Source organism: Brachyhypopomus gauderio, chromosome 2 (genome assembly GCF_052324685.1).
Source record: "Brachyhypopomus gauderio isolate BG-103 chromosome 2, BGAUD_0.2, whole genome shotgun sequence".
NCBI lineage: Eukaryota > Metazoa > Chordata > Actinopteri > Gymnotiformes > Hypopomidae > Brachyhypopomus > Brachyhypopomus gauderio.
Genome location: NC_135212.1, coordinates 25,817,816 through 25,830,881, shown reverse-complemented (window position 1 = coordinate 25,830,881; position 13,066 = coordinate 25,817,816). Strand labels below are relative to the sequence as shown.

The 13,066-nt window shown below is 42.4% G+C and overlaps 1 protein-coding gene across 1 annotated transcript in view; it reads right to left on the bottom strand.

Moving 5' to 3' along the window:
• Nucleotides 1–8,263, bottom strand: part of spon1a (spondin 1a) — an 80,674-nt gene extending 72,411 nt beyond the window's left edge. Inside the window, exons 1-2 of the mRNA XM_076992510.1 lie at nt 7,572–8,263; nt 6,844–6,950 (exon numbers count right to left, since the gene is read on the bottom strand). Coding sequence (XP_076848625.1) covers nt 6,844–6,950; nt 7,572–7,809 — 345 coding nt within the window. The 5' untranslated portion in view covers nt 7,810–8,263. The remainder of the gene's footprint in view (nt 1–6,843; nt 6,951–7,571) is intronic.
• Nucleotides 8,264–13,066: the final 4,803 nt, after the last annotated feature.

Sequence of the window (13,066 nt, the reverse complement as noted above, 5' to 3'; positions counted from 1 at the left end):
AAAATCCTATCTCAAAATATTAGAATATCTTGAAAAAGTATCCTAGTAGGCTATTCAACTAATCACTTGAATCGTCTAATTAACTCGAAACACCTGCAAGTGTTTCCTGAGCCTTGAAAAACACTCAGCTTGGTTCAGTAAACTAAATCTCAAGTATGGGGAAGACTGCTGATCTGACTGCTGTCCAGAGGACCATCATTGACACCCTCCATCAGGAGGGTAAGAAACAAAAAGAAATTTCTCAAAGAGCAGGCTGTTCACAGAGTGCAGTTTCAAAGCACATTCACAAAAAGTCTGTTGGAAGGGGGAAATGTGGCAGGAAACGCTGCACAACCAAGAGGGATGACCGCAGCCTTAACAACATTGTGAAGAAGAGCCGCTTCCAGAATTTGGGGGAGCTTCAAAGACAGTGGACTGAAGCTGGAGTCCAGGTATCAAAAGCCACTGTTCACAGACGTGTCCGGGAAATGGGCTACAATAGCCGTATTCCCATGGTCAAGCCACTTCTGAACTCAAGACAACGGAAGAAGCGTCTGACTTGGGCTATGGAAAAGAAGCACTGGACAGTTGCAGAGTGGTCCAAAGTCCTCTTTTCAGACGAAAGCAAGTTTTGTATGTCATTTGGTAGTCAAGGCGCCAGAGTCTGGAGAAAGGCTGGAGAGGAGCAAAATCCAAGTTGCTTGAAATCCAGTGTGAAGTTCCCACAGTCAGCGATGGTTTGGGGAGCCATGTCAGCTGCTGGTGTTGGTCCACTGTGTTTTATCAAGTCCAGAGTAAATGCAGTTGTGTACCAAGAGATTTTAGAGCACTACATGCTTCTATCTGCTGAAAAGCTCTATGGAGATGATGCTTTCATTTTCCAGCATGATCTGGCACCTGCCCACAGTGCCAAAACCACCAGTAACTGGTGTACTGACCATGGCATTGCTGTTCTTGATTGGCCTGCCAATTCCCCTGACCTGAACCCCATAGAGAATTTGTGGGGTATTGTGAAGAAGAAGATGAAAGACACCAGACCCAATAATGCAAATGAGCTAAAGGCCACTATTGAAGCATCCTGGTCATCCATAACACCTCAGCAATGCCACAGGCTGATTGCCTCCATGCCACGCCGCATTGATGCAGTAATCTGTGCAAAAGGATTCCCAACTAAGTACTGAGTGCATTAATGGACATTTTCAAATGTTTGATTTTGTTTTGCTGTTATATTTTTTATTTTTTTACTTGGTCTGAGGAAATATTCTAATATTTTGAGATAGGATTTTTGAGTTTTCTTAAGCTGTACGCCATAATCAGCTATATTAAAACAATTAAAGGCTTGCAATATTTCAGTTGATTTGTAATGTATCCACAATGTATGACATTTCATTTTTTTTAATTGCATTACGGAAAATAAAGCACTTTATCACAATATTCTAATTTTCTGAGACAGTCCTGTATAAGGTGCATTCACTCTACCATGTCTTTATAGGAACTTTGTCTTTGAAGCTCAGGTTTTATGCATTAGCTTTCATAATTCTCTAGGCTGCTGCTTTTGGAACTTTAGGTAATTACCTTTCATTTGCCATCATTAGAATCTCCTAAATACAGTAGATAGCTAATGGGAAACATGGATGCAAGATTCCTACTTTCATACTTGTCATCTAATGTATTCTGCTTCTGGCACATTTAGCCTTAGAAAACACATAGATATTTCTATGCCAACTAAGACTTGTTATGTTATGTAATATATGGTGCTCCAGGTGTGGGCTTTTGTGGTGGCAAAGAAGAATTGTATGCGTGTGTGTGTGTGTGTGTGTCCACCAACGTTTTAAGGTTATGGACATAGCTTACACCTACAATTATACAAAACAACAGTCAATTAAGACTTAGTGTCATACTTTATACAGGACAGCTGCTGAGCCTTAATTGCTCATTAATGAACAAACATGTCTAGTTGTAGCTTATTAATGTTAAAGTTCAATATTTCACAAGAAAGTGGTAAACTGCTACCCTAATTAGCCCTAAGCTGCAGGGAACAGAGCTGAATTTAGACTACATCTCCCCAACAGATAAAGAACGCTGACAATACAAAGACTAATGTTTCTTCATCTCAAGGATCAGTCTCGCATGCTTTGTTTAGTTTATTTAAACTATTTAAAATAAAGGTCAGTCTGACTCTTCACAACTGGCCTTTTACTGCACTCTCACAAGGTCTCGTAGAGATGGACACACGTCCCTATTGCTACTGGCCTAGCCTGGCCAGAGGGGCAGTGATAATCATTATACATTAGCTCATGACAGGATGTGAATACTGAGGGGAAGTCTGAAGGCATTTAAAAGTCTAATTTCTTATTTGTAATTAATTAATTATGCATTCACACATATATAACAAAAATAACATGCAAACAAAAAAACAGAAAAATCACACTCAAGTCAAGCTTGTTAGCAGTGATTTCTGGCCTCCATCCCATTTTTATGACAAAGTGGCCTGACCTCCAGGCTGGGCATTGTGGGGAGCTTGTGGGATCTGTGTGCACATACGTGTGTCCATCTCTATGACACCTTGTGAGAATGCAGTAAAACGCCAGCTGTGAAAAGGGTCAGACTGACCTTTGACCTGCAGCGTTTGGCTGACCGAGTGGGGCCAAGTCTGCTGGAACAATAACACACAATGTCAAACAAAGCCAGGACTCTGCAGCGCCCACCGGCTGCATGGATGACCAAACACAGAGAAAGTGATTACACATGTCATATGCTTTACAATAAAAACCCTCTTAATCTACGATCATTTCTCAAGCAAGTTGCTAGGAACCTCTAGCCGTAGTCAGAGGTCGCAAAGGACAAAGATTTCCAGCTGGCTGGAATCAAGACCACAAGGGATGAAGGTGGAGAATTATCCGCAAATTAAAAATCCTCTTAGCAATCAAGAAAGGTTTAACACCACAAAGAGGAAACTGAGTTAAGGTCAGGTCAGAATGAACATGGACTCTGGATCTGAATCATATTTCATAAATAATGTTATAAATGATGTTATCAGTCAAGAGAAAAGTAGTCAGTCACCAGTCAGGCACGGTTCCAACCATCTCCCCAGAGTGCCAAACAAAAGTGCTTTTAGAGCAGTCAGAGTCGAGGCAGAAATGGCTGAGGCAGTGCACGCGTCCTGATTTCAAATAAGCTGCTCTTCAACTAACCCCAACGGCAAGAGGTTTCCGTTTTCCAGAATTCTGAAGTAAAAGCAAAAAAAAAAAAACCTTTTGGGCAGCATCAACCTTGGAGGTGGGGGAAGAGAGAGAGAGAGAGAGAGAGAGAGAGAGAGAGAGAGAGAGAGACTTTGCCTCCAGGCTGTGATTATGAGTCAGGCACGTAGTCTGGGCATGCTGGTCAAAGGATGGGTGCAGTGTTATGACTGGCTCTCCTGACACAAGGATGGAAGAGCAATGAAAGGGCACAGCTCTCTGGAGCTTGTGAGCCTCACCAAGGGACTTTACTGTGGTAGGACAAAGACGGAGGGACGATCAGGGACGATCAGGGACGTGTGGGGACGGGGGACTAGTGGGGATGGGGCACGTGTGGGGATGGGGACGAGTGGGGATGGGGGATGAGTGGGGACGGGGGACGAGTGGGGACGGGGACTAGGTCAGGCTTGTCGTTAGCATTCCATAAGAGTTTCAGCAGGCTGAATATTATTCATTGGTAGCTGTGGGAAGAACCCATAAGCTGTGTCTCAGCTGAAAAGGAGAATCTACCGTGTCTATTTTTTCTTTTCTTTTATTTCATGTGGCTGCTCATGTAGACAGTGCAGATCCAGATATTTGCGTGTGTCTGCGCGCATGTGTGGGAGGGTTCACCGCTGATTTGCTTAGATGAGTGGAATGCCTTCATTAAGAAGTAAGAGAGTCAATCACAAGGCCGACATTTGCGCCAATGTCCCCCCTAAACAAGCCAAGTAGGACAGAACAACGATTCTTCAAAGTGCAACACACAGCAACACCTCTAAAATGCAATGAATTACATTCAGAATGTTTGTTCACCTGTGGGAATCAGGATTTCATAAAAATGTGGGACGTAGCCACAGACTGGGAGTGTACAGCTTATCACTCTGGCCCTGATTTCTCCTTCAGTTTTACCTGTAATATTCTCACTGAGTGTATCATACTATGGTGTGCCGCACTCTCCACAGAAGGGGAACTCTACATGGGCACTAAATAAACCACACCATGAAATCAATTTCAACAGCAAACAAAAGTCCAGAACCTTCAGTGCAGTCAGCTTCTGGGGATAATGGGAGCATGGGCGACACAAAAAGACAATACAAAGGTTGCTGTACTACATGCTGACTTTTCAGGTTCACAGGGGGGGCCACATTTGTAGCTGTGAAAGCCGCACTTCACACGAACGCTTATAAAGTAGCTCCTTAATTGAACTGGAGGACCATAGTAGAAACATACAGAGAGAACTGCTGCATTGGCCAAAAGACCTGGAAGACTGATTAGCGCTGACTAGCTGAGTTCAAGCCTAACCTAATGTCAAACAGCTCTGGCCTTGAAGGTGCCAAAGCTTTCGCCAACCCTTAAGACCTCAACGTTAACACCAATTGCCCCGGGGGTTAAGCAGCAGTGACTGAGAGAGGACCTTTTACTAAGGGCAATTAAATCAGATAGGTCAGCATCCTGGTGCTCACTGTCATTAAAGAGAGTCATACACAGGTAAGCACTCCAGGGGAAAAGAAAAAGCAAAAAAACTGTAGGAAAGCTGATCCACATACCGAGAACATGTATGGAGGGAAGTGGGGGGGAGGGGGGGACCGATACAGAACGGCTGTCCATGAACCATGACCTTTCTCTAAAGGGGCCTGCGTCCCCTGGGGCAGGATGCCTCTACAGGGACATTGTCAGCTAGAGTAATTACAGCTAAAACAGGCACTGCTGAGATCTGATTCAGTCAGTTACACAGTAGCATCAGGGGTCATAAACTGTGTTTATGACTGCAGTATTGATCCGTTCAATTCACCTAAGTGTTTCTGACTTAATCAAAACTACTAGAACACAGGACTTAAGTTCCTGCATGGTTTTTAGCCTGGGGGGAAAACATCATGAACACAGTTTTTTTATTACTTTGAACAATCAAAAAAGTCTTTGGGTTTAATTTAGTAAATAAACTTGTTAAATATCACAAAACATTAAATGAAATTGCAGCTCGAGTTAACTCTGGAAAACAACATTTATCCAAATATTTCACATTTTCTAGCTTTATCCTATGAGCATAAAGCTGCCAATGAATGACTGGATGGCTAAATAATCAGGAGCCTTCATTCTTTATAATGTGATAAAGAATTCTTGACAGATTTTTTACATACTGCCACATATAACACTCAAATTCAAATCCATCTAAGCTATGCAAAAATATTTATATGTCTGTGAAAGGGTAACGAATGTCCCTCCCTTTACTTTGAAATGCCTTTGTTTGCTTTGGCACAGGACAACACAGTAGTGGGTGAGGGTCTCAGCTGCATAAGAGGGGCTGTGATCACATATGGACACTGAAAGACAGAAGGAAACTCAGGGCTATGCGTACGTGGCAGCACACAGGTGAAACAACACTGTAAAATTATAAAATTTAAACTTTAGCATTTAGAAACTCTACCGCATTCGCTACTTGACAGAAGATCTAGTATCTCACTACTTCAGGGTTAGGTGTCATCTCTTTCCTCTATGTGCCTGTATACTTGCATTATTCATTTAAAGAGGAAGGAAACGTGGCCCCTTAGACTAATAGTGGATAACACTTGGCTTTGAGACCTGGAGAAACAGCTGGTGAGCCAAATCCCCCAACTGTTTATTCTTGATCCTTTTTATTTGACTCCTCTCATCTTGCATCGTGAGGAGAAACACAGCCCGAACCATTTGGCATCGTTCCCCCCTCAGAAAGAGGAACTTCTCCCTCCTTTCTCCCCTTCTAGGCCCGTCCAGCTGGCATGAGGTGGAAGCTGGGTCCTCACTTTGAACTTCCGCCCTTCTACAGACCCGCTTCATCTCCACATGAAAACCAGCTCTGGCGCACAAAGCCATGAATGCACCGTGGGGAGGGGGGGGTGTTGGGGTGGGGGGAGTTAGAGGGGGTAAAGAAAGATGTTCACAGAGACTGGCAGGGACAAAAGAGCGAGAACGTCAGAGAGACAGAGGAACATTCCAGCCTCTGACTGGGTCAGCTGTGGTGTCCATCTCACTGTAAAGTGGCACCTCTGTTGCCACTTCAGAACTCACGGACAATGGAAATGGGGTGAGCAAGGCGAGAGCTCGCCGACGTCCTCAATAACCCCTGCGTGACACAGGAAGTGACTCTTGCATCAGAGAAGAGTCTGGGAAGAAGAGCCCAGTCAGATTTATTGTTGCTGAGACACTTTAAGAGGCCCCATTGCCCTCCCCTCCGGTCTTGTCTTGCATGAGAGCTTGTGCAGTGAGGCAGTCCCGGCAGCAGCAGCATATGGCGCTGATGGAAAAGATTTGGCCAGGTGTGGCTGAGTGTGAGCCTGGCTGATACTGGCAGAAGCATTAGAGAGGTTGCCAGCCCCTGGGTCTCACACTCACAGTCTGACGTTTCACCACAGCAGCAGATGCACGGGTGGGCTACTACATAAATGGCCTCTTCGGACAGTAAGGTGACCTCCCACTTAGGATGTCTTCCTCATGGAATAAAACTGAATAAGCCATTTCGATGTCATCTGCAGGAAGCAAAACTCAGATGCTTTTCCATATATAAAATCAGCATCTTCCTCCTCCCTGTATTGTGCTTTACACTGCATCTGGTTACTGTTTTGTTTGTTTTGGTGTGGACCGGCAAGGCTTTTGAAAACAGTCCTACCTGGAAACGGCCAGCATAATCCTCCTCTTTCTCTCCGTTCCTCCCCTCTTTAAGTGCTATGATAGTGAAACCTCTGAAGTATGCCGGGTTGCTCGCATGCAGAGACACTGTGAGAGGGGGGGGGGGGGGGGGGGGGAGAATATGTCAGTAAAGCAAAACTGTATAATATGCTTTATAATAACAGATCCATACAAGAGACGTTTCTGGGCACCATATGATGTATTGAACGTGTTGTTGACTTTGTTCCTGTAAGAGAAATTAAATGCTCCAGAAACTACCTAGATCACCTCAGGTGGTTGTATTTCACCTCTGTATATGTAAATGTACTTGACTTGATATAAAAATAAGTTAGGCTGACTTTGCATCCCATATTCACATACCTGGAGTATCAATTCTTTAATGACTTTACGATTTGCTTCCATTTTATAAGTAACAAACATTCTATAAAAACACACTATTTATTTATAGGTCTACACATTTCCAGTCATTGCGCAATTCAGGGATACATTTCACAGTTTGTAGCTTCTTAAGTCACAAATATCGTTGATTTCAGCTTGATCAAAAGGCATCGCATATTCGTTGATTATCACTTAGCAGTCGTTAAGTCACTACTTAGTCTTGCTGCAGGGCACACGGTAAGCGCACTTAGTCCGTGTCAGCGGGACAGAAACGCTAAGAGTCCTGACAAGTGAAACGCGCAGTTGTAACGCAGTTTATGTCAACTGTACCTCTGTAAGTGCTGCCGGGCTGATAATGCTCCGGGTCCCCTTCGACACGGAGTCGAAACTCATTGTAGCCCTCTTTCCTGGCTCCTTGCGGTTGTGCTTTTAAAATCCAACTGCAATATCCATCTGATTTTGCAGCTCTCTCCGCAGGTTCCTCCGTGAAACTGAACGCGTTGCACAGGGCACCAGTGATGAAACACTGCAACAGCAGAGCACGCAAACGCACCGCCGCTCCTAACATTGCGCGGAAAAGCTTTTCACTGCGACGGAGGTGAAATAAATCCAACAGTGCACGTACAAGTCAATTGGAAGAATGTAAAAGTTCACCGACGCAAAACTATGAAGTAGACCAAACTGTTCTGTGTTAACGCACTTTTGTACGCAATTGACGCTCCGATCTCCGCCTCCACTAAGGAGGTAGTGCCATTCTGGACTGAACGGGAGCGGAATCCAAATCGCCTTGGATCCTGGAGGAGCCGCACACTGATTCGCCCGAGCAGCAGTGATGGTAACTCCACAGTAGACTCGTGATTCACGCGCACGGAGAAACAACAGACTGGACCAGAACACCTTTGTTGCCAAGACACTGAGACATTAGACCGCGACCTCTGGAGCATGTCAGTACATTTACAACAAAGTATATACGCTTCAAGTGGTGTTCACATTTTAAAGTCCATGCTGAGATCCACAGATGCGTTGTGGTCATGGATCATAGCGAGATGCTGCCTATAGTTACTAACGCACACTAAACGTCTCTCTGAACGCAGCGTAACCTTCGTCGTGTCTCATTCACACACTTAGACACAAACACTTCCAAATGGACAAGTGAAACTTGATTTTAAAATTAACCCAATGTGAAGCGCTTCGTGATTATGTATGTTTATTATTACCTTTCATTTACTAACTTCACTAACCAAACGAATAACATAAGCTCCACGTGGTATTCAGCAACGTCAATAACAGTACATGTTAATACATAAAATAAAAAATAGGAATTAAAAGCAACTGAATTCAACAATTTAAATATAAATAATAATTTAATTTTTGGTCACACTACCAGGCAGCTACAGTGCGCGAGCACATGCTGACTATGCGGTGCCACCAGGTGTCACACGTGCCAGAAACCGTGAGAGAAGTAACTTCAGTTCAAACGTGGGAATTCAGCGACGCTCTTGATAGTTTTGTAACGTACTTCTCTTTCTTTAGGTAAAAAAAGGCAAATTTGACCTTTCTAGTAGCCTTTAATGCAATGGGAGAGGTGGTGGGTAGTAATAAACACATTTATAAAGCATAGGCTACCTATTTACACTAGCTTACATTTAACTTCTTATGACATGGGTTATTTGTTGCTGACACTTTGTTGTATTTTCTCATGTTTATCAATAATGTTCTGACAAGCTGAAGCTTCCATCATTCATTCACTGCCCATATACGCTAATGTCCAGCTTGTTGATTTAGGTTTTTGTTTTCTTCTCTTTCCCCCATCCATTATGCTGCATTACACTGATCCACAAGGTCCTGGACTGGTATACTAGTATATCCTGGTATACTTCAAATTCTTTCAACAGCTGTGCCATTTTTTCCATTCCACATTCTGTGTTCTGAGTTTGTTTTGGCACTCAGAATCTAGCATATCAACGTACTTCTTTGGGCTTTCATTAGTGTCCATCATCGAATGATCTTGTCCATTGCTGTATTCCTTGCACCAAGTCTGAAGCTGATGTTAACTGTAGATTCGGCAAAGCAACAGTGGTTTTCCAAAGAATGTACTTCACATGATCTGTTGACCTGCTATGACCACCTGCGAGTTCTAGCTCTACATGATCTGCATGATTTGCTACTACCACTATGAAATTCTAGATTTACAACCTTCGTTTTACCAAATGGCATCTATGCCAGTGAAAGGTGGCAGAGCATAGCCAGAAGGAACTAAATTCTGTTTCACCAAAGACGCCTAGGACAGATCCTGAAGATAAACTGGCATGACTTCATTACAGACAAAGGCACATCTGTTTTCTTGGAATGTTAAGGAATGTTGTATGTTGTTGGCTGGTCACGTCCTTGAGTGTCTAAGAAATAAAAAATTCTAATTAGGATAGCTAATGGCACTAAGAGCAATGTATTTATTTTATCTGCTTCTTTATCATCACTGAGATAGTGGCTTTGGTTGAAATAGCCTATAACATACTACACTTGGTACATACTGTATAATAAACTGTATAATGCATACACACATCCCTTGTAGTATGCAGTATAGTACCAGTATACTACCATACTACAAGGTTGAATGTATGAAGATTCTGGCCACTTGTGAATGATTTTCCACCACTTTTGCCTGATGGGATGCAATACACCATGAAAATAGTTCTGGAAGCATTCTGTAATATTTCACAGAAGTATGACATCTGAGTAGCTTTCATGTACTGGAAGCATTTATTTTGGTCACATACTGCATACAGGATCCTGATATGGGGATCGGTCAGCATGCAAGCAGTATGGTGTAGGCTGTTTCAAAGACAGCCGTTATTTTCTCCTTTGATGAAAGCAAGCTTGTATTTTGGAGGAGCAGAGATAATAATAAGAAGAAAAGGAGAAGAATTAGCCATTTTTTTCACTGTCTCATGAACACCTGGCATCTGCATTGTCTAAATACATGAGCACAAAAACACCACCACAAAAACAGATGAAAAACTCAAAAAGCTGCTATGGCAGATAATTAAGGCTTATGTTGATCTGACCTTATCTTCACAAAACCTACTCAGCTTTGCTTCTAAATAAAAGCATTTGACTAAATTGCACGACATAAACAAACCATTCATGTTTTTATGGGTTTTTTTACGGTGACATTATAATCAGTGGAATGGTGGCCATATCTTCATTTGTATGGAACTGGCAGATTTTCAAAGACAAATAGCAGCTAAGGAGGCCTACCCACAGCACCAGTCACAGCCACTCTCCCCTAATATCTGCCTATACTTGGATGGGGCTCCCATGTCTGTTTTACATGCTTTGGGTTGTAAGAGGTCAAGAGGCAAAATCAAATTAGACTTGTTTAATCGACTCTGAGTGCTGTCTGCTGATGGAGTGTCAACCGCATGCTGTGGAGTCATTCGTCTGTGTATGAAGGGGTTTATGAAAAGCAACACAGCTATGCCTCATTCACCATATAATCAAAGGGAGTCAAAGGAAGCATTTACAATTTCACTGGCATTCCAAGAACTTATGTGATAATATCAGATGCTGTACAGGGCAAGCACCGTTGTGTAGGCACCTTATTTGATAATTTGACAGATTTCAATGTGTATGGCCAGAGTAATGGTGCAACTGAGTAACTAATATGGAGTGAAATACAACAAAAGCACACAAAATGACTGCGGCCAGATCTGTCACCTCGAACTGACATAACCTGAGTGAATCCACTGAGCTGAATCCATGTCTATTTTTGGTGCTTTGTTTTTAAAAGGAAGCTTGCAGCCTCTGTATCAGCCTGACGTAATGCGTTTTGATGTCGGCCCAAACGCCTGGATTAAATATCTGCATTCTGAGCATCCGCAGCCCTTCAGAAGCCATTACAGGCCATCCGAGTGGATGGCTGGCAGTGTAAATTCCCAGGTGGGGTGGGAGAATTCAAGCATTACTTGCTGGGATTTTGTCCTTCGTTATAAGGGACTGAGTTGCATCCGTGAGACTCCAAAGGCATAACACACACTGTCAAATTCTATTCAACCTTCTGAGCCAGAGCTTGGCAGGCTATAGTGAGTTTAGTGTCCATTACAAGTCAAATTATTATCTGCCATCTAAATTTGTGTCATGTCAATCAAATCAAATTAGCATAAATTAATTAATCAGTTCAAAACAAGCTATATACTTAATTTACCTTGTCATAAAAAACAGCTAAATTACTAATTAACTAAACATATTGTAGGCAAACCAAAATAGAATGCCAGTCTGAATGTGTTATTCTATCTACTCTGAAGTTCCGAGACCAATTGTCATTGACCATGTGACAAAAATGGTCAGCCTTAAAGATAAAGAACAAAACATTTGTTAAAATCTAAAATGAAGTCACACATGAGCGAGTTGAACAAAGGCCACTAATTTAACAACAAATGAATAACAAAAGATTAAAATCTTTAAGAAAATTAAAAGGAAAATGATTGATATTTGACCTTTGTACTTGTGCACCAAACTCAACCATTTTCAACCTAACTCATGTCACTCCACCTGTCTCTTCCAAACCGCTCTTGGAATGTCTCTCATTTATTGTGTTTGTGTCAAAAGATAGGAGTGAGTCCTTTATCAAGACACCCTAAGGAGCACACCACAAAAAAAGTAATCAAAACCAACTGCTTATGTGCATGGCATGTAACCTAGCAAGCTACATAAATTAACAGACAAGTTAGTTGTGACTTGCTACTGTAGACAAGTTACACTTTTTGGCACCTTTGATACAGTGGAAAGGGAAAGGACCACATGAAAGTGACCAAGCAAATCTGATTAAATACATTCACGTGTCTTACAAAGGGCTTGATGATTCTATTAGGTTAAATAGATCAGGAAAAACACAAACACATGCAGGAGTCCCTCAACACAAGCGTCAGCAGCGACACAACTGCCTTAGTGTATCACGTTAAAGTAAATGTTGTTACTTTCTCCCAAGACAAAAGAAACCTAAAATCCTGGCAAGAGAAACTACCTTTCTTCAAATAATTTTGCTAGCAGTGACTGTGGCAGCAGGGAGGGATTGTTACAAAGATTCTTTATTCTCCATAAGTCAACACCACAGAAGCAGCATGTTGATCACAGAGTTCGGACACGGCAAGCACAGGCTGGGAGGAGGACGAGGTGCTCATAGCGGACGAGCACAGAGCGGTGGAGGGAGGCGCCCGTGGGCTATGTAAAGAGAAACTGAAACAAGGAACAGGTGCAGGTGATTAGTGGTTAATGTTGAGGTGGTTGGGAACAAGGTGGGTATGGTTGTGTGTGTGTGTGTGTGTGTGTGTGTGTGTGTGTGTGTGTGTGTGTGTGTGTGTGTGTGTGTGTGTGTGTGTGCTTGATAATGCTGTCAGGTTGAAGAGTATACTGATGATGACTGATGCCTAAGGAGCACGGGTTTAAGGACACAAGAATTAGCCTAACTTGGACATTAGCTTCACTTCACAGTTTATTGCTGTGTTGGCTTTTTGGGCAAGTGTGTTTTTTCATACTTTGTCTTTTTAATGCTTGTCCTCTTTAATATTTGCATGGATAAAGCTTTATTTGTTTTAATACATTACAGATGGTGATTTGCGTAAGCCATATGGTGTGATTATTCTCCTCCTGTATGAAATGTGTATGGAATGTGGATGTTAATCATACTATAATAGTTACCATAATTTCAAAATCTTTGTTAAGTGAGAAAATACTTTGATTTGTGTATTGCAAGACATTATAAGAAATATCATACCACTCTGTTTGAAGTGTCCCTCTGGAAAACCTCCATTTAGGGTGCAGTTTCA